The sequence below is a fragment of the Clytia hemisphaerica genome, unplaced genomic scaffold (genome assembly GCF_902728285.1).
Source record: "Clytia hemisphaerica strain Z4C2 unplaced genomic scaffold, Clytia hemisphaerica genome assembly, whole genome shotgun sequence".
NCBI lineage: Eukaryota > Metazoa > Cnidaria > Hydrozoa > Leptothecata > Clytiidae > Clytia > Clytia hemisphaerica.
The window spans coordinates 421,400-441,172 of record NW_027103372.1 but is presented as its reverse complement, the minus strand read 5'-3'; the positions used below and the strand labels follow the sequence as shown (position 1 = coordinate 441,172).

The following is a 19,773-nucleotide window of genomic DNA, read 5'->3' as shown; positions in this document are numbered from 1 at the left end:
GTACGGTTACGACTTTTAAGACCTGATCTACACGACCAAAACTGACCGGGATTGATCCTAACTTTATCCTGATTGGTCAATTCTACTAACAATATTTTTAGCTAAAGTGTATATAAAGTTTTAACTAATGCAAGCGGGTCACTCGCGGGAAGAAGTCACTGAACAAACACAACAATGGCGGACGCAGGATTCTTCAGGGTAAAGATTCTTAATTTTAATAGCCTTTGTATTTACTGTAAAACTCTGTGTTTATCAAAAGCGTGGATTAGCACATTCGAAAATACTTTTTTCTCTGATACAGAAAGCAAAGACAAATCAGAACTTATATGCAATAAAATTGTGATCCAAGCTGATCTGATGCATGATGCAGCTTGATTGAATTTCTTCAAAATTCAAAAAAACAAATTCGAAATTCAAAAAAAAGCTTCCAAAATTTTACATTATTTTTCTAGAATATCTTTAATTTCAACATCAAACATCAAAGATAGTGAAAAGTTTCCCCAGCAAAGGAAAATTTTGAAAAATGCATTGGCCAAAAATGTGATTTTGGGGCTATTTTTGGGGTGGTGAATACCAGACGATGTCAATCGAACGAATCGAACGCCGAATCAATTGAACGCAATCGAACGCAATCGAATGATTGAAATTCGATTGCCGAACGCAATCGAATGCCAATCGAATATTACCGCGATTTTCTCGATTGATTCCATTGCGTTCGATTAGTGCCTGGATTCGATTGGTTCGATTGATTCGACTACGTTCGGTTGGCTTATGCATTCGACTGGTTCGACTAATTGATTCTGTTGATTAACGCTGATTCTCGTTCAACATTTGAAGAGTTAAACGAGATGATATGAATCATTTTAGCCTGGATTCTAGAAAATGCAGATCATGCAGGCCCACATGTTTACTGCAGTTTGTGTGTCAAAGCCCGTTCCTTGCGTTGATTTATCTATCGTATCGATACTTAACCTACTTAATAAGAGGCGCTCGAAATTGAAAGGAATTGAGGTAAATTGGAATCTAATTTAATCGACCACCCGTCGAACGCAGTCAAACGTAATCGAATATCAATCGAACGTAATCGAATATCAATCGAATCAATCGAATTTTACCCAGAATTTTACGTTCGATTGATATTCGATTGCGTTCGGCAATCGAATCGCAATCATTCGATTGCGTTCGATTGATTCGATTGGAATTTTCGTTCGATTCCGTTCGATTGACATCGTCTGGTGAATACCGTGAGTGGTCCTAAATCCGACAGCCCTGCCTAAATCCGATGGGGTCTTTCAAAGATACAAACTTAAATAAAAACTAACCTTCTTCGCTGTGACGCAATGAATAATTGCTTCTAATCAGTTACATCAATATGCCTTCTTACCTGTCTTTTAAAAAATATAAATAAAAGTAATCACGGAAAAAGACGCGAAAAAAAAAAGACATAAGTGTGAGAACAGAGTAACCAAACTCGTTAGAAAAAGTACCATTAGAAGTCATAAAAAATCAACCTGAATAAATGCAATCGAAATCCCAGAGAACTTCATAATTCCCCAAACAACATTACATTACTATATCAAACTCCCATTACATAAATTTTACAATTACGTCAGAGTAGACTATACGCTCGCTACCGAAGAGGTTTATTTGGAAAGGGTAATTACATTTTATTGTTCGCTTCTTTTTTAAAGATTGGCCGGGTTGGAAAAGTATGAATTTCTTTGTACATATTTTACATACCCCAAATATTTAGGAGGCTGAGTTTTAAACAAATGGTCAAGTTGAAACGAACGATAAATGTATCAAGGTCTGTTTTATTTACCCCCTGGTGACTTAACAAAAGAGACTTAACTCGATGTTACAATCCAATTATTGAAAGTTTGTCTCGGCCTTTTTATAATGAGCGAGACATACGTTCTCTGATTACGCAATTTTCATATTGACATTTTCGAGGCATTTTGATGTAACTGCTAATACAAAACATAATCTTTTATTACAAAATTGTTGCAACGGATTCAGAACTCACACTTTTTTGATCACATTTAGGCAGCAATCACAAATATCTTCATTTCACGTGCTCGTTGTATCTAAAAAGTGAGTCGGTCAACGGCCGGTCGGTTTGTAGTAAAAAATTTCGGGTTTTCTTTAAAATTGGTCTGTGAGGCGGTAAAAGGTAAAAAGGCATTAACCGAAGCGGCAGGAGGCCAAATCGCGTGTATGTTTTGCGGGGTTTCAGATTATGAAGTTTAAACACTGTGACCTTTGACACATAATGGCACGTGTAATGATAAACAAAGTTAAAATGCTGCGAATGCGCTAGAATTCGCTCACAAAAATCGGCAATAATAAAATTTTGAGCAATGGAAACGTCATCAAAACAAAAAGTCCGAAGAATTTACGGACTCTCCGACTCAATTTTACTCAATTTTCAGGAGTCAGTCGGGCGACGCGAAACGAAGATATTTGTGATTGCCGCCTTATTGACATCTTGACATTATGGTCATCTTGTTAGATGTTTTGTTTCGAGAGTTCTTGCAATAGTTTATTGTTCAACTTGGAGAAGGAATGTTTGTAAACATGGAATTTTTTTCATACAGTTAGGAACATTTGGCGAGTTCCTGTACGCGGCCGCAATCAAAAAAATCATAACCACACTCATAAAAAAATTGTGTTTGCGTCTTTTTTACGGTTTTTTTGCCTAGATGATATAGCAAACATAGTAACTATAAGCAGACTGTACTTTTAATTGGCTGTTAAAAAATTATGCGTCGGTAGAAATTTCTTCAACTTTCAACAATGATAGAACACACCTATTTAAAAAAAATTAACCAGCGCATTTTTCATCTTTCTACTTCTTCATCTTCCATGAAGCTCTCAAAGTCAAATAGAATTAAGCACATAAGATATTCTTATAATTGTGAAATGTCGTTTGCGCTTTCGCTACGGTGGAGTGCATGACGTAACTCACGCGGCAACAAACTCGCCTTCTGTTGGCTGGTCATATTGGGCGTTTTGGCGTTACCACCCTCGAAGCAGCTTTGGTCTCCGGCTTTGGGGAATAGTTATGTTTTTGATTGTTTTCGATGGAAAATGGTAAGAAACTTAAGTTTACAAGTGTCATTCAGTTTTTGCTGGCTGATAGAATGGCAGGATCCTGGATGGTTTCCCTAACTGTCATAGCAGTTATTTGGGGGGTCGGATTTAGGCAGGGCTGTCGGATTTAGGACTACTCGCGGAATTGGGCTCTTCTAGAAAAAAATTGACAGGAATTTTAAGATAAAAAAAAGTACTCGGAAATCCAGTCAATTTTTCAAAGTGCTTCGGAAATTCCGCTCAATTTTTTATATTTGAACACTTGGAAATTCCACATAATTTGTAGATAAGGCAATTACTTTTTTATTTTCTGGTTTAGGGAATCGCCGACGTTTTTTTTGCAAAAATAAAATTAAAATTAAATTGAAATTCATAGAAATTTTATTTATTTTTGCACTTCCGATTCTGTTTAATCTGCCATGAAATGGATTTTTTTAGAAAACTTCATTTTATAAGAGCAGGAAAGGAAGATAAAAGGGTACAAAAACCAGGGGGGGGGTCTTGCAGTTACTCCTTGACACTATGTGGAGTAACTGCAATTTTGGACATTTTCTACAGACACCACCACCCTTGCAGTTATTCCATAGTGTACTAACTGATTTTACCCTCAAAATTGGTGTATACCACCCCCAAAAATGCCAAATTTGGCAATTTTTTCACTGAATTCCTCATTTTGATACCATTTTACTGGGTACGTCTTATTAACGACCGTTCAAGAGTTAAATATCTCAATCATTTTCCAAGTTTGTTAAAATATCTTTCATGCCTTGATTGAAGAAAAAATTTTGTGATTTTTTTTTGACTTTTGAAAAAAATGTTTTGAATTTTTTTGCTTCCGGAATTTTTAAAAACCTAAAATTTTAAGTGAAAAATTGAAAAATGTGCTCACTTAGTACACCATATCCTACCAAAATCGACAATTTTGGGCTTAGGCACCACCCATGTTGCAGTTAGTCCACTGGTGGAGTAACTGTTTTCCCAAATTTTGGTTTATATACCACCACGGTAGTAATTGTCATAGTGTTTATATAATAACTGCATGACCCCCCCCTGCAAAAACAGTTATCTCTTTTTCCCAATATGCTTCCTCCAATGGCGCTCAACACAATTTTCCAGCTGAAAAACTTTCTTTGATTTTCTGCTGTGTATATAAGTTTCCTCAAAACACATTTTATTTTCTCCAACATTAAAGTTTGAAAACAACAATTTTATTTTTATTTTTTTTCCATCCTCCGCTCCAAAAGATCATCTCCAAATGTCCGTAAACCAAAAAATAAAAAAGTACTTGCCTAATTCCAGATTTTTCCACCCAAAAATTGATTTTGTATTGGAAATTCAGGAGTTGCAATTGCTTTCATATTAGAAATCCAGAAATTTCATTTTGCCTCGGAAATCTGCCGTCGCCCACCCCCTTGTAACAGACTTTAACTGGAAGAGCCCATGGAATTTGACCTCAAAATCAGTTAGTACATTGTGAACCAAGTGAAAAAGGGTGGTGGTCCTTTTTAAAATTATCAAAAATCAATTACTCATACCTGCTCATACCGTCAACTGCTCTAACTTGAGGCGATTGGTCGAAACCTCGGACTGGTGATATCTGGCCTATATTTTTACTTACTGTTAAATCTCTTTGACAACAAATTTGTCCACCAAGTTTATTAATCATACTTTCTGTCATAACATGTCACGATAACTTTCACTGATAGCGCGCCTTTTTTAACTTTTTTGTTTTCATTCAAAATGACCGGACGCCATTGGAGAATTAGAGAACACCCACCTCCTAACAGCCTATCATCTGATGGGATTACCAAATAAAGAGTGTCTAACTCAGTGCGAAAGAGAAATCATGTATTTTTTAATACACCGTTCATTAACTCAAATCAAATGACTTTGGAGGTTCAGTAAAATGGTAGTCAGAAAATCTGCCGTGTACTATCTTCACTTTCTGATTTGAATGATGGCGCTACAATAGGACGTCAGAGGGAACCCCTCAACAGTTTTCTATCGGGCATGCGTCAACTTTTGAAAATAATTCAAGATTGCGCAATATCCGTGGTTGTTTCATTAAAAATAAAATGGCCGTATTGTTTTTACATCTGAAAACACAAGTGAGGAAGACATTTTTGTTCATTATGTTTTTAACAGAAAAAGTAAAAACACTTATAAAATAGTGATTTCTCTTCTCTTTTTAAAAATAAAAGTTTATATAAACTTTTATGTTTGTTTTTTTCTGCCATTTTAGAATGAATAATTATGGTGTCAGCCCCTCTAATTATGCGAAGACCATAGTTATAAATTTAAAAAAGAGGGAATTCTGATTGGTTTTAAATTCAAATTTGGTGTGACAGTATATAGTTTCAGCTACATAATTTGTGGGTTCTACTGGACTCTATACTTTTCCCCCCATCAGAATTAGTAAAGGCAAAAAGTAGTTGAGCTCCAGTTCCTGGACTAGTGAAATGGTGGCCGAATTGCCGTCCCATGTCTTGTCAGATAGTCCCAAGTTAGAGCAGTTGATGGTAGTGTTCTGGAATAACTGCTTGAGTGACCCTCCTGGTTCAATGCCTCACTATGCCCCGGATATTGGTCATGTTTGGGCCAAATTAGCAAAACATCTTTGGAAAATTGATGTTTCGGCAAAGTTCAGGCCACAAAATTTTGTATTTTTGCCTCTGAAACCTAACTCCCTTGCATACAAAGGCCAGTTTTGGTTCATGCTTGAAGCTTTTTCAAGGTCAAAATCGCTAAAAGCAGCCCAGAAAGAAGCTTTCAAATAAAGAGCATCATCTAGTAACACATGAAAACCAGAGTATGGAATCAAAACTATAAACTACGCTCACTCATTTTTTTTGGTAGAACAATAGGTATCAATTTGTAAAGATTTGAACTAAGAAGTTAGTTTGCCTTGTTTAAAGTCATCTTCATTATTAAAAAATGTCTTGTTTGATTGAAACCTCCCTGCAGGTTCAGCCCCCTAAGATTTAGTCCCCACACAAATTCAAAATGGACAGTCCCCTATCTAAAAATGGGAAAAAAATTCTCATATATACTTTTAAAGACTAAACTCTTTCTCAGAATTTTAAATTTACTGGCCTCTGACTGATCAGAACCGCAGAAACTTCTGAACAGGTGGTAAGGTAGGCAAGATGTGTATCTAGCAGTTGTTGGAAAAAAGATATAAGCCCCAGTCATCAGACCTATAAACAGAACTCCCTCCCTGAAAAAACAGCCCCTGATCTTAAGAAAAGAGAGCCCCCAGCCAGAGTTTTGAGTTCTAGTCCCCCTCAGAGCTAGGGGGTTACATTCTATGGGGCTTCAACCTCAATTTCTCTCTCTCAAGTTATTTTGAGAGATTGAATATATCTGTTTAAAAGTTCTGACTCTGCTGACATTTTGGCTTTCAGTTTGAGAGGGTGGGTTTGTCATAGTTAACCAAAAGCCATGTCAAATTCCAGTCTTAGCTTTGATATCTTGAGATCTTGATTTCAAATCTACACTGAAAAATGCATTGACAGACAAAATCAGATGACAAATAATTACCAGATAATAATATTTTTACTAACTTTTGTTTTGTGTTTTGTGTTCTTAGTTTAGACCTATACAATGTTGTTCACTTTTGCTGCGTTCACTAATAACCAATGTTTTTCTATTTAGGGCACAACTGCCGCCCAGGATTCTCGTTTTCCTGACAAACAAAAGAAATTGATGAAGTCAATGAGATTTGAAAAGAGCTTAGGAGAAAAGGTTTGTATTAAAGGGATTATCAGATGATTTTTAATATTTTTGATATTTTCCAAAGCTGAGATATTCGACTTTGAAATCAAAATGAAAATCATCTGATAATCCCGTTTAGATTTATTTTCATTTTGAAATAAAATCTACAGTGCACTGCATTGTCTGAAGATTGGGCCATTATGCAACGCAGTGTAGATTGTAAAGTAATTCTTTATTTCTCAATTTTGTTTATTTTTTTTCGAACTTTGAATTTTCTGTGTGCTTTTATAAGTTTCACTGTTATCATTATGGTGAGTCTGCAAGCAATCTGCTGGTTGAAAGTTTGTAGGCAACAAAATGTAAATTCTATTTTCAGAAAAGGGGACACTTTTGCTGGTAATCTGCTGGTTACAAAGAAAACTACCTTAAGTGTATTAATTTTTGCAAGGATCATTTTTTGCAAGTTTTTTTTTTGAGAATTCGCCAAATTGTTACTCACAAAAAATATTAAGAACCATTATTTTTTTGCCAAAATTTTTATCAAATGAAAGAAGTTAGCTGAAAAAGGAGATGATTTGCAAAAATAAGTCTTGCAAAATTTTAAAATCATTTTTGAAAAGAATCGTCTTGCTAAAAATATCTGATAGATAAAATTTTTTAACTTAAAGGTAGCAATTTACCAGCAACAAAGCAAAATAACTGGCAATTTGTCAGACAACAAATTTAATTAGCCAGCTACAAATCAATAAATAGGCAGCTGATTGCCAGCAAAAATGAGGTCAGCTTGTTGTCGGCAAGAATTTCATGGTCTTTGAGTTGCTTGTTAAGTCCCTTGTTAGAATATCAAAATATTGAAGCCTTTGGATGTCCTAAATTCTGAGTTGGAGTAAATCAGGACCAAAGCAGTTTTAGAAAATTTGAGGTTCTGGCAATTTTTGCAAACTGTCAATATTTCAGATTTCTTCTGTGATTCTTCCGATATTATTATTTTTTATTTGAATTTTTACACAAAGGTTGACATGGAGAAAGTCAACTTGGATGTTGTCAAACCATGGATACAGAAGCGGATCACTGAGCTTTTGGGTGGAATAGAAGATGAAGTGTTGATCGAATATATCTTCCAACTTCTTGAAGAGTCACGTGTAAGGATCTTTGTTATGAGCTCTTGCTTCTTTTCCTATGTAGTATTCTTTCTTAATAGCAGACTTAGTTGTTGCATAACTTGTTTAGAGCTAAGTAATTTTGAATTTAACAAGCGCAAATATTTTGGATATGAAGCGTGGTTTTGTTCAATAATTCAATAAAATGAATTGTCTGTGGCTGTCTTTTAATTTTGTTGAAATCTCTACGACAATATTATTATCATCTATGAATGGCAACGTCTGCTTTTTAGAAAGAATACTATTTTTAACTTCACAAAATCATATATTACAATTAAAATCTAATCTTTTTCTTTAATTTTATCCAAGTTGTAGGTAAGCGAAACCTTTGATACTGGTTCTCAGCTCAAATTGCAACTGGGTATCGTAAAAGTATTTTTCCTAAATTACACAAACAAATTTCTGATTGCGGTTTTTGTTTCAAATTGTCCAGCTTCTTGAAAGTTTCTTTATGAATATGTTTTTTAGTCTTAATGAAAATGTACTAATATACCGGAAAATCTGTTGCCTTTCGTTCAGTTCCTTTTATGGTCAAAAGAATTGGCTCTTAACTTACAAAAGTTGTTGATTTGAGGATAGGGATGTAATAGAATAGCAAATTCAATCTCATTCCTGACCTCTTAATCATTACAGCATCCAGACCCAAAAGAGCTTCAGATTTCTGTGACAGGATTTTTGAATGGTAAAAATGCACGCATTTTCATGGGAGAATTGTGGACATTGTTGGTCAGTGCACAGGAAAATATTGGAGGTGTTCCAGCTGATTTCCTTGAAAAGAAGAAAGAAGAAATTCGTAAGCGAAAGGTGAGGCCATTATGACTGTTATTGTTCTGTTATGAGTCTTTAATTTTAAAATTGTAAAAATATTTTTGTAGATATTGTATTTGGTAAGAATTCTGATCTTTATTGACTTAATATTAGTAGGGGCCAAGCCTGGGGTGCCGTGACATCTTTTTTACGACCTAGCCATTTTTATTCTATTCCAAAGAACAGTATATTACAAGATATTTTTGAGAGGGAGGACGCGGATTAGGCCCGGGAAAACTTTTTATGACCAAAATAGTGACGCCATAGGCAAAACTGAAAGGGAAAATAAGGGGTAGAGAAATAGCTTATTTTCAAAAGTCAAAATAACCGAAAATGGCTGGTGCCAGCTGATAGAGCATGAAATTTTGAGCAAAAAATTGTATTACAACAACTCTCTGACTAAAACACACAAAGAAATACAACCGCTTTAAGAACAACTAACTGTCAGCTCTACTGTGATTTTGACGTCAAATTTTGTCTTGGTTATACTGACGTCGGTATGTTTTTGAACTTCAAGCAGCTGTAATTCTTTGTGTGTTTTAGTCAGAGTTGTTGTAATACAATTTTTTGCTCTATCAAATGGTACCAATCATTTTCGTTTATTTTGACTTTTGAAAGGTCCCCTACTATATAGGATAGATTTTGGAAAAAAATCAGTTTGTGTACAACTACTAAGGAAATGCATAATTTTGAACAAAGCTTTCTAAATTTGTTCTTAGAAATATCTCCATGCCTAAAAAGTGGTATCAAACTCGTATTGAAGGCTTCTGATTTAAATAAGAGAAACAGATAATTAGTTGCGGAAATAAATATATTGGTTGTTTCTGGAAAGTGATAGGGTGAAACATTTAAAGCTTTTAACTGACAAAAGACTGAGATCAAGTTTTTTTTATGTAATTCATAAAAAAGCAAGTAATTCTGGTGTTTTGGCCGGTCGATACAATGCCCAACCTTGTGCAAAGAAGTTACAAAAGGTTGTTACTATAACGAGGAACAAGAAGTAACGAGAAGTAACGAGTAGGTAACGAGAAGTAACGAGTTCTCAAATGAAAGTAACGAGTACCAAACCTAAGTAACGAGTAGTTCAGTCAAGAAAATGACGCTCCATTGTCTTGCTTTTGTCACCGGTTAATTATTTTAACATTGATGACGTCATTTCTAGATTTTTTTTCAGGCACCTATATCTCGTGATATAGGTATCACCAAAATTGACAAAATCTAATAAGGTTAATTTCAAGGCTTTATTGTCAAGGTGTCACATGCCAAATTTGAAAAGAATCAGACAAGCCAATCACGAGATATAGGTGTCCGGATTCCTGTACCAAAAAGGGCCCAAATGATGACGTCATCACCAAAATTGACAAAATCTAATTAGGTTAATTTCAAGGCATTAATTATTGTCAAGGTGTCACATGCCAAATTTGAAAGGAAACAGACAAGCTAATCACGAGATATAGGTGCCTGAAAAAAAATCTAGAAATGACGTCATCAATGTTAAAATAATTAACCGGTGACAAAAGCAAGACAATGGAGCGTCATTTTCTTGACTGAACTACTCGTTACTTAGGTTTGGTACTCGTTACTTTCATTTGAGAACTCGTTACTTCTCGTTACTTCTCGTTACCTACTTGTTACTTCTCGTTACTTCTTGTTACTTCTCGTTCCTCGTTATAGTAACAACCGTCACAAAATGTAGCAAAATTTAAGTTTAGGTATTTTAAAACAAAGTATTTCGTGAAAAATAATGAAATATATTTTGCAGCTAGCCAAGAAACTCATTCTTGAAACAAACAAAAACACATAAAAGATCAATCCCGCCCACGTGTTTCTCTGAGATTTATTTGCTTTCAAATACCAAAACACTTCCACCTTGAATAGTAATGGGTTTTTTTTGTGATCAAGTTCCAGAGATTTTCCTCTGCTCAACATCCTAACTCTTCGCCTATTATTAAAATTTTGAAAATAATGACTTAATTCATAGAAGTTGGTTTTAGTTATCTTCCAAGGTGCCCGGTTTAAGAACCAGACTAAAGGAAATTGTAGAAGTTTGTTTTTACGAGAGCCTTTTTAAACGAACTTGATGTGTATTCAGGTAGAACCTATTTATTTAGGACTACTCTAAAGTGAGTTTCGCGAGCGAGGTCGGCTGCTTAAGTGTGGCAAAAATTGATTTGGGCCAAATTTTGACATTAAAGGTAAACTGCATGTAAGATGAAGTTCGCATTCAGCAAAAAAAGATCGAAATCATCGAATAGAGCTCCAAATACTATAACAAGCAAGTCTCGTCAATTTTTTGCCCACTTTCTTGCCTTTTTGCCTAGTTTGGCCTGTAACGTTGGTCTTTGACCGAGAAAGGTTTTTTGCCAGATCTTAGTAGCGGACCCCATCCCACCCACTTTAACCTATAAATCCATGAATTTATAAATTAATCTTTCCAAATCATCGGGTCATGAAAAAATGTTCTCGCTTTCAGCAAGAGACTGAGCGAATCCAAGAAAACCTTCGAAAGACGCAATCCATGGAAGCAGATAGCACGTCCAAAGATACCATACCAAGTATGTCCATGATCAAGGAGATTGCAAAACGGTCCATCAAAGAAGAGGTATTTATTTTTGATTAACATTGTATTATATTATTCCTTTTATTATCAGTGTTCAAATTTCTTCCGTCTCACTGAAGTATATAAAGAGGCTTTTTTGTCTCAAAATTCTGGATAATTGACCAAAAATTCAACATTCAAACTTACTAAATTTCAACATGTGCTAATTTTCTGTGTAAATTCCATTGTGCGTCTCGGACAAAAAAACCTTACTTTCTCCACTGTTATATCGCTCGTTGCTTTGTTGTTTTGTTAGATTGGTAACAATTCTTCATTTCAAACTTTCTCAAATTCTACTTTCATTTTGAACACTACGAAGTGTGGTTTTCTTTTCCATACACAGCTTAATCCAATTTTTTCCTTGCCCATAGCTAGTTGACAACTTTCCCAGATCATCCGTACCGGGAACAACTGTCGACCCCATCGCCAAATCCTCTCTCATGTTGGATCAAGCACGGATTCGTAAATCTCTAGTTGGATATTTGGAATCAGTTCCCACGACGCCTGTTACCAGAAGTAACAAACCAGGTGCGTACTTAAACCCCAGATAATTTTCAGATTACTTCATTTTATATTCTCCAGTCGTCAGACCATATCCCAGCCGTGTCTGTATGATACAGGCAACACGATGGATTGCAAAAGAAGTACAAAGAATCGAGCAAAAATGTATTTTGGGTTTACTTTGTTGCCATTTTAAAGTTTACATTCATAAATTTCAGTATAGAAAGTGTCAGTCCGTCGTGATAATATTAAGACTTGATTGCATCTCAACAACCCTTGCCTTACTTTAATTTATACCTGATTCAGTTAAGAAAGAGGACGGAATATCGATTGAAAAAGTCTATTTTACTTTTTTGCTCGTCACTTTGCAAGTTGTTTCTTTCGGTTTTTCTAAAATTCTCTCATAATATCCTCAGGTTGGATGGCAGAGCATGACAAACACGTCGAGATCGCAAAAACATCCAATGCTAATGTTCTAATGATCGGTGACTCTATCATCCAAGGATTGGCTCGATATCCCAAAATCTGGTCCAAACATTTCAGTACCATGAAAGCCTTGAATTTTGGTATCGGCGGTGAACGTACGCAACACGTTTTATGGCGTGTCGAGAATGGTGAGATCCCGTTGAACGCTCAAATGATTGTTTTACACGTCGGTACAAACAACACTGATCGGGACGACCCTAAAGACATTGCCAACGGATGTGGTGCGATCGCTATGATGTTTCAAGAATCGAAACCCAACGCGAAAATCATCATGACGGGCCTTTTACCACGTGACTTAGAACCAACGCATCGGCGTCAACAGTGCGCGAATGTCAACAAATGCATTAAGAAGTTATGCAAGAGTGGACACATACGTAATTTCTATTACTTGAAGCCAGACGATGATTGGGTGTTGGAGAACGGTCAACTGAACACGAAATATTATTTCCAAGATCATTTACACTTAGTAGAAGAAGGCGATGAGAAGTTCGCAAAATCCATCTCAGAAATGATCACATTGATCTACAGCGGTGGAAAACCTGTTTATTCGTCCGACTCTGATAGTGAAGAAGAATTTCTCCCGAGACGTAACGGTGCACGCGATCGCAGCCGATCGAATTCCCGTTCCCGCTCAAGGTCTCCAGTCCATAGACGACGTCGTAGCCGCTCACGTTCAAGATCTGCCGTACGAAGGCGTAGTCGCTCCCGTTCGCATTCTCCACGTAGACGGCGCTACTCACGTTCTCCTGTACGTCGATATCGTTCCCGCTCAAGGTCCCGTTCACCACGTAGAAGACGTGGAGGTTACGGTGGTCACCGTAGAAGGAGTCCTACGTTTTCACGTTCCAGGTCAAGGTCAAAATCACCTCGTAGAAGGTAAATGGAATTTCTTGCCTAAAGGTCAAATAGCAGTATTGGGATCCGATAACGCATAACGCCTAACACCTTAAGCCTCTCTTGGAATTAATTGGTATGCACTTAGACAGAAAACAACAAAACATCTCAAATAGTTTAGAATCTCTAAGAACTATTTTGTTTCCATTTCAGACGTCGTTCGTTGTCGGGAAGTCGTTCACCGTCACCAACACGTGTAATTAATCCAAACCTCCGTCAACTAGCAAAAGAACCATCCCCTCCACCTGTCAAACGGAAAGAAGTAAGCTCATTATGTTATTTTCATATTTCGGTTTTTATACTTGTAAAGACAGAGTAGCCAAAGAGTTAATATTCCCGGTTGAAAGTTGGATACGCAATGCACTTGTTCTAGTAAAATTTTCTTTGTCTTCCTTCAGGAGAGTGACGAGGAACGTGTGCAAATTAAACCAGCAGACGAAGGCCTCATGAAAGATGATGACGTTACCACCACAAAGAAGAGAAACATCAGGAAAAGACGCGATTCTACCGACCAATCAGAAGGCGAGAATGAAGAAATGAACCAATCAAAGGACTTAGATAAATCGCGTGATTCGTCTGAAGAGAGAAGTAGTCGTCGTAAGGAACGTCGAAATCGAAGAGATGGTTCACCGTCTGAATCACGTAAACGTTCGAAAGACCGCAACCGTAGACGTTCATCCACTCCTCCGCGTAAACGCAGAAAAAGCCCCTCTGCCTCACCAACACCTCAAAAGAGAAGACGGCGATCGCGAGATTCATTGAGTTCTCGTTCTCCGTCCCCAGACGTTAGACGCCGTAAAGGACGCAAGCAAAGAGAACGGGAAAGAGAAATCCGTGAAAGGCAGGAGCGAGAAAGGCGCCAACGTGAGAGAGAGGATAGAGAAAGGGAACGTAGAGATAGGGAACGCAGAGAACGTGACCGACAACGCCGTCGACGTTCTTCCGAGCCTGACCGAGTGGACCGCAACGCGGAAAGACGTAAAATCATGGAAGAAGTTGACCGTCGAATGAAGAATAGTTCAGGCTCCGAAGCTGCCAATTCTCCTCTTCGAGAAAACCCTGACGAAAGCAGTGATTCTGAAATTGAACGTGTCGAACGGGAACAAGAACGCCGCAAACAACTTGAACGTGAAAGACGTGAACAGAGACGTAAGAAATCAGAGGAACGTGAAACAAGACGTAACGAACGTCGTCGTAAATCGCCGTCGGTTTCCGCAGAAGAGATGGATCAGGAATCAGATGAGGAAGAGGAAAAAGAGCAACGTTCAAGACGCAAAGTATTACCGCCCAAAAAGAAAAGATCACCATCTTTCTCAGGTAAATAAGAAAACAATTGTTTAATATTCAGACCTAGACATGAAGGGAAATGAATTTGTTGTTAAATATTGGGTGTTTGGTAAGGTATTGTTGTTTGAGAAAGGCACGCAAATAGTAAGATAACTCTTTGCTTCTAGCATATTCAATTGTTTGTGAGTGATCAAATAAGTCAAATAAGATCGTTATCATGTTTCTATTACACCTAACAGAAGATGACAAGAAGAAACGCGCACAAACTTCAGACGAAGACCTCTTAGAACGTGAAGACAGAGATGTCGATAAGAAACGCCGCCAAAGCCGACAACGTAAACGTGATACGTCATCCGATTTTTCCGATTTAGATAAACGGAAGAAATCGGGTTCGCCCTCACCAAGGCGTAAACAGAAGAAACAGAGATCGGAGGATGATGAATCGGAAGAAGAGAGACGTTCCACGTCGAAAGGACGGAAAACGCGAAAAGAGGTTTCACCGGAGATTTCTGAAAATGAGGATGAAGAAGATGAGACAACGACGAGGAAAGTTGTTGTCAAAAAACGATCACCCTCCCCATCGCTATCCCCTGAAAAGTATGTTTTTAGTCCTCCAACCAGTCTTTATATTTGTATTTAGAATTTCCTTTTTCTTCTCGTTCAAGGTTAAAAAAATCCTAAATGAGCCAAAACCTTCGATCGAAAAACATCCCTGGGTAACTCGTATAACTCCCTACTCCGTCAGGTCCAAACAGCCCTTCTTCACAATCGATACTTTTACTTACATTTTAGTGATGTGCAGAAAGACGTTCACATGTTAAAGCGAACTTGATTGCTTACGGATCGCCTTTCAGTTCAATTTCTTTCATGGTATAAAAATCTGAGATTATTCCTTTCAATATTAGATCACCTTCCCCAAAACCATCATCACGGCGTAAACAACGTAGTCCGTCACCGGCTGTTCGACGTAAGAGAAGTCCTACGCCCGACAACGATCCAGAAGAAGATGAAAAAGAGGTCTGTTGCTTTAATTTATTTTTGAAAACTAACCGTACATAGTTTTATAAAAAGTAAAATCCACATGATTTAGGCGAAATTTTATGACTTGTATACCTATTCAACCATCTTGAAAATTGAATATCTATTGATTAAACAGAAATTTCATCTTATTTTGATTATTGTAGTTTAGATAATGAGAAAATTTGAAAATTTGTCTGCTTGTTTTATGTGACACGCTGTATGCAAAGCTTAAAGCTAATTTTTATTACCGAAACAAGCTGAGATCTGTAGTTTACTGCGAGTCCGCCAGTTTCAACGACGCTGCCATTCAATGACCAATATATATTAATACAGTGTTCAAAGTTCTTCCATCTCATTCTCAATGAAGTATCTAAAGAGACTTTTCCGTCTCAAAATTCCACGTAATTCACCAAAATTTCAAGAATATGTCCTAATTTTTTCTTTTTAAAATCCATTTTCCGTCTTGCTTCCGCCTTGCTTCCGCCTTGCTTTGACCACGGTATTAATAATAATAGTACTCACAGAATGAAAATACCCAAACATGGTTTTGTAACAATGGGGTGTTCAACCTATCCGCCCTTCTTATTATGTAGTCTAAATTTTTCTGTCTGGCTCTTCTCTTTAGGTTGAAGAAGAAGAAGAAGAACCGAGCGAATCGGAAGCGGAGAGCTCTCGAAGTAGTCGGAAGAAACATCGAAGTCACAAAGAGTCGAGAAAAGAAAGGAAACATCACAAGAAACACAAATCAAGGAAATCCAAAAAATCCAAGAAAAGCAGACGACGTTCCGTAAGTGTTGCTAACGGGTCTAAGATATTTTTGCGAAAACCCTGCTTACTAATAAACACCAACCAATCAAATATTTTATTATAATGATCATGTTAAAATTATGATCTGAAAATATATCTTTATTGATGTGCAAGCGAAACCGTTAACCGGTATTTGCGACGACGGGAACCGTCTAGTCTATTACTATCGTTTTCTAAGTTTTTATCTAGCCCCTTGAGAATTGTAAGAATTTTCGTTTGACTTTTGGTTTCAGACTTTCGACTTAAAAATTCTTTAACGTTTGCTATTTCACTTTTTACTGAAAACATGCATACATGATTTAACATTTCCTTCAACGAGACTTCTCTTTTAAATGACAAAAAGCATTTTAAGTGTTTATCATATTGAGAGGAATTCGAAAGTCTGGTTTAAAATATTTCGGTGAGGTATAATCTCAAGGATATTTGGTGTGTTTTTCTGTGGTTGCGTTCTTACTTGGTTCTTAACATGTTTTCATGTTTTCTAAAATTTCATTACGACTGCTGTCAATCATTAGATAACAGTCATAACACTTTTCTGAGGCTGGCTTATTTGTTCTAAGGCAAATAATTTTAGACACTATCGGAGAATTTGACGCTCAAGAAACATTCATTTTTTAAGTGAGCATTCCTTTTAAAAGACTAGCTATTACGAGGCTTAAGATCATGATATGGTCAAGTTCAAGGAATTATTACATGGCAATCCATGTTTTGTCAACTAATAAAAACGCAGTGGCAATTGTCAGTCTTAACTCATTATGATTTAATCATTCATCTGATAAAGTGATCACAAATGTTCGAGATCTTGTTCAAAGGTTTATTTAAATTGAATTGTATGTACTTAATCTCGTTTGAGAGTTTATGTGATTTCAACCCCTGAATGAATCGTCACATACGCTAAAGTTTTTACCTGTATAATCTCTGAGTTCAGGGCTTCGTCCATCCGATATCAATAAGAATGGTCAGCTTCCTTCCATTGATTCCATAAGTTTAAACTTCTTGACTTGGCCTGCCATGTGGTGATGTAAACTAGTGTTTGTTTACTGATAACAGAGACGCTCGTCTCATTCTGTTTCTGTCTATACATTTCTACTTAGTTGAGGTATATGAGGCCTACCCATCTTTTAATTTTACCTAGACTAGATTCTTGCTGAATTCATTGAAGTATCTAGACGCCATCCAATCTTTCAAAAAGTTGGAAGTGGATCCCGGGCAAAGCTTTACCAAAATAAAATGCTACTTTAAGCTTTTCAAAAATAATTTTATACTCTTTCTTCTCTTTTTTCACAGACATCATCAGAAGAGTCGAGCGCCGAAGAACAATCCAATAGTGAGGATGAACTTCGTGAAAGAGCATTGAAAAGCATGAGTGGAAAGAAAAGTCGTGGTTCATCTGATGAAAGCGATTAAAGATGGAGAAATATTTCAACTCTCCGCCTAAAATGATCGTTTGTGATAATGATGATGATGATAGATTAAACAGTTGTCACGCGCGACCTGTCACATGAACGTATTGCTCGAGATTGATCAACTTGATATGTTGTGTATGGATAGACAGTAAGATTTTTGTGATAAATGGTATGGTGTGATTTCTTGACGAAAAGCACGCAACAGACGTCTCTTAAAGAAAGGCTCCATCAGGTCATCTGTTGTCGAAATGATTTTGCAATGTTCTCTCAGATATTCACTCCCAAAAAAAGTCGTACACTTCTCTTACAAGAGGGGGATGTAATAGAGTGCTTCTCAAGTTGGATGACACCTAATCGCAGGGGATTTAACCTAGCTGATTTTTAGAAAGGGGTCAAGGTTTCTGTTCTTTTAGCATTATGAGAATACTGCAAACTGGAGGGCGTTTCCACCAATGACCTTTGTTCATCAATAACGGACAGATAAGGAAGGAAGGGGAGATGCTGTTTCCCTTTTATCATGAACGATTTTCTATTATGGTTTGGTTTGACTTATCTGATTACTCTACTCACGAAACAAAAACAATTTGGGGATCGGTTCAAAGGAACAAGCCAGTTTGGTGAAATAACAATTTAATTAATATTTCTTGAAAACTTTTCATACTTTTTTTCTTTACAGTACAAAACTTGTTTTTAATAGTTTAAATGTTTAGTAGATACATATCATGAGAATTTTTCATAGCTTAGAAGACTTAGCCTTGTTTTATTATCATTATATATATTTTTCTCCTATGAATAGCTCTTAGTAGTCTTGTTATCTTTTTCTTTTCTCTCCCAGAAAAAAAAACCTTCAGAAAAGCAAAGTAATTTTTATCAGTGCTTATTAATAGTAATGGCACTATGCGAAAAGAACCCTCGTTCCTTAGTGAGTTTTGTGTCTGCCATTCTGATTTAATTTTCAAACATTTTGTTCGTCTTGCTAGGCTGTAAACTGAAAGATTTTACAAGAAAATTTTCTCAATATATTTTATTTATTTTTTTGAAAAAGTTTAATTTTTAAAGCCGTGTTTTTCTTACGTCATTTGTTTTACAATTTTCTTCACAACAGATTGGCTTTGATCAGGTCAAGTCGCTTTTGAGTGACATGTTTTATTTCGCTTCTCAGCTTGTTTTAAATAGTTTTTAAAGTGAAATTTTATTATGGAAAAATTCCAGAAGTAATAAATTCAGCATTATTGTTTCAACGAACATTTGTAGCGTTTTGGTTTCATAAGGTTTCATGATCTTTCTCCATAAAAGCTCTCAAGCTTTGTGTATTTTTTTGAGGAAAAATGATTTTTTTTTTTGTACTTCTGAAGAGAAAATATTTCAATTACTCTGTATTTTCAAAGGAAAATAAGAACGTTTCGTATTGTATGTATTTTTGAAGGAAAAAAGGCCATAATGTTGAAGGAGGTCTGATATCCTGCTTTCTATACTTGACAAAAGGGGATGCGGACTACGAAGGGCTCGAATGAGATAAAAAAGGTAATTTATCTTAAATGTATTTTTCGAGGGAAAGGTCCACAGTAATTCCCATTGATTCTGGAATGTATTTCCAAAGGAAAATGGAAACGATTTCCTGTTATATGTAGAAAGATGGAAGGCGTTAATAACTTTCTGTACTTTGAGGTACACTTTTATATATTTGAAGGAAAAAGATGTTATAGTAGAGGGCATTTTGTAAAATCGCTCGATTGTTTTGTTAGAAGCACTTGTTATACATTTTGGAAAGCTAAGGGGTAGGGGAATCAAAATTACTTTGGTTCCAATTTTTTTCGGACACCTTGGTGTGATTTTCGGACAAATATGACGGTCTCAGGCAAAAATCATAGGGTTAAAAATTAATGAAAATTTTAGCTTGAGAAAACGGAGACCTGTTGTATATTTTTGGAAAGCTCTCAAAAAATTAAGATTACAGATATATTGCAAGTATAGGTGATTTCAGTACCTAACTCGAGAT

At 36.3% G+C, this 19,773-nt stretch overlaps 1 protein-coding gene across 2 annotated transcripts; it reads left to right on the top strand.

The window, feature by feature from the left end:
* Positions 1-2: 2 nt before the first annotated feature.
* Positions 3-19,222, top strand: LOC136823456 (serine/arginine repetitive matrix protein 1-like). Of its 2 annotated transcripts, XM_067079651.1 has the most exons (13): positions 3-198; positions 6,748-6,837; positions 7,821-7,949; positions 8,601-8,771; positions 11,248-11,376; positions 11,745-11,901; positions 12,291-13,236; positions 13,408-13,516; positions 13,653-14,571; positions 14,781-15,138; positions 15,447-15,558; positions 16,187-16,348; positions 17,656-19,222. In XM_067079651.1, the coding sequence occupies exons 1-13, from the start codon at positions 175-177 to the stop codon at positions 17,773-17,775; spliced, it is 3,426 nt and encodes a 1,141-aa protein (XP_066935752.1). In that variant the 5' UTR covers positions 3-174; the 3' UTR covers positions 17,776-19,222. The 2 variants fall into 2 exon arrangements, with proteins under 2 accessions (XP_066935752.1, XP_066935759.1); XM_067079658.1 differs by lacking the exons at positions 3-198; positions 6,748-6,837; positions 7,821-7,949 and adding an exon at positions 8,277-8,328 and having other exon boundaries at positions 17,656-19,019.
* Positions 19,223-19,773: the final 551 nt, after the last annotated feature.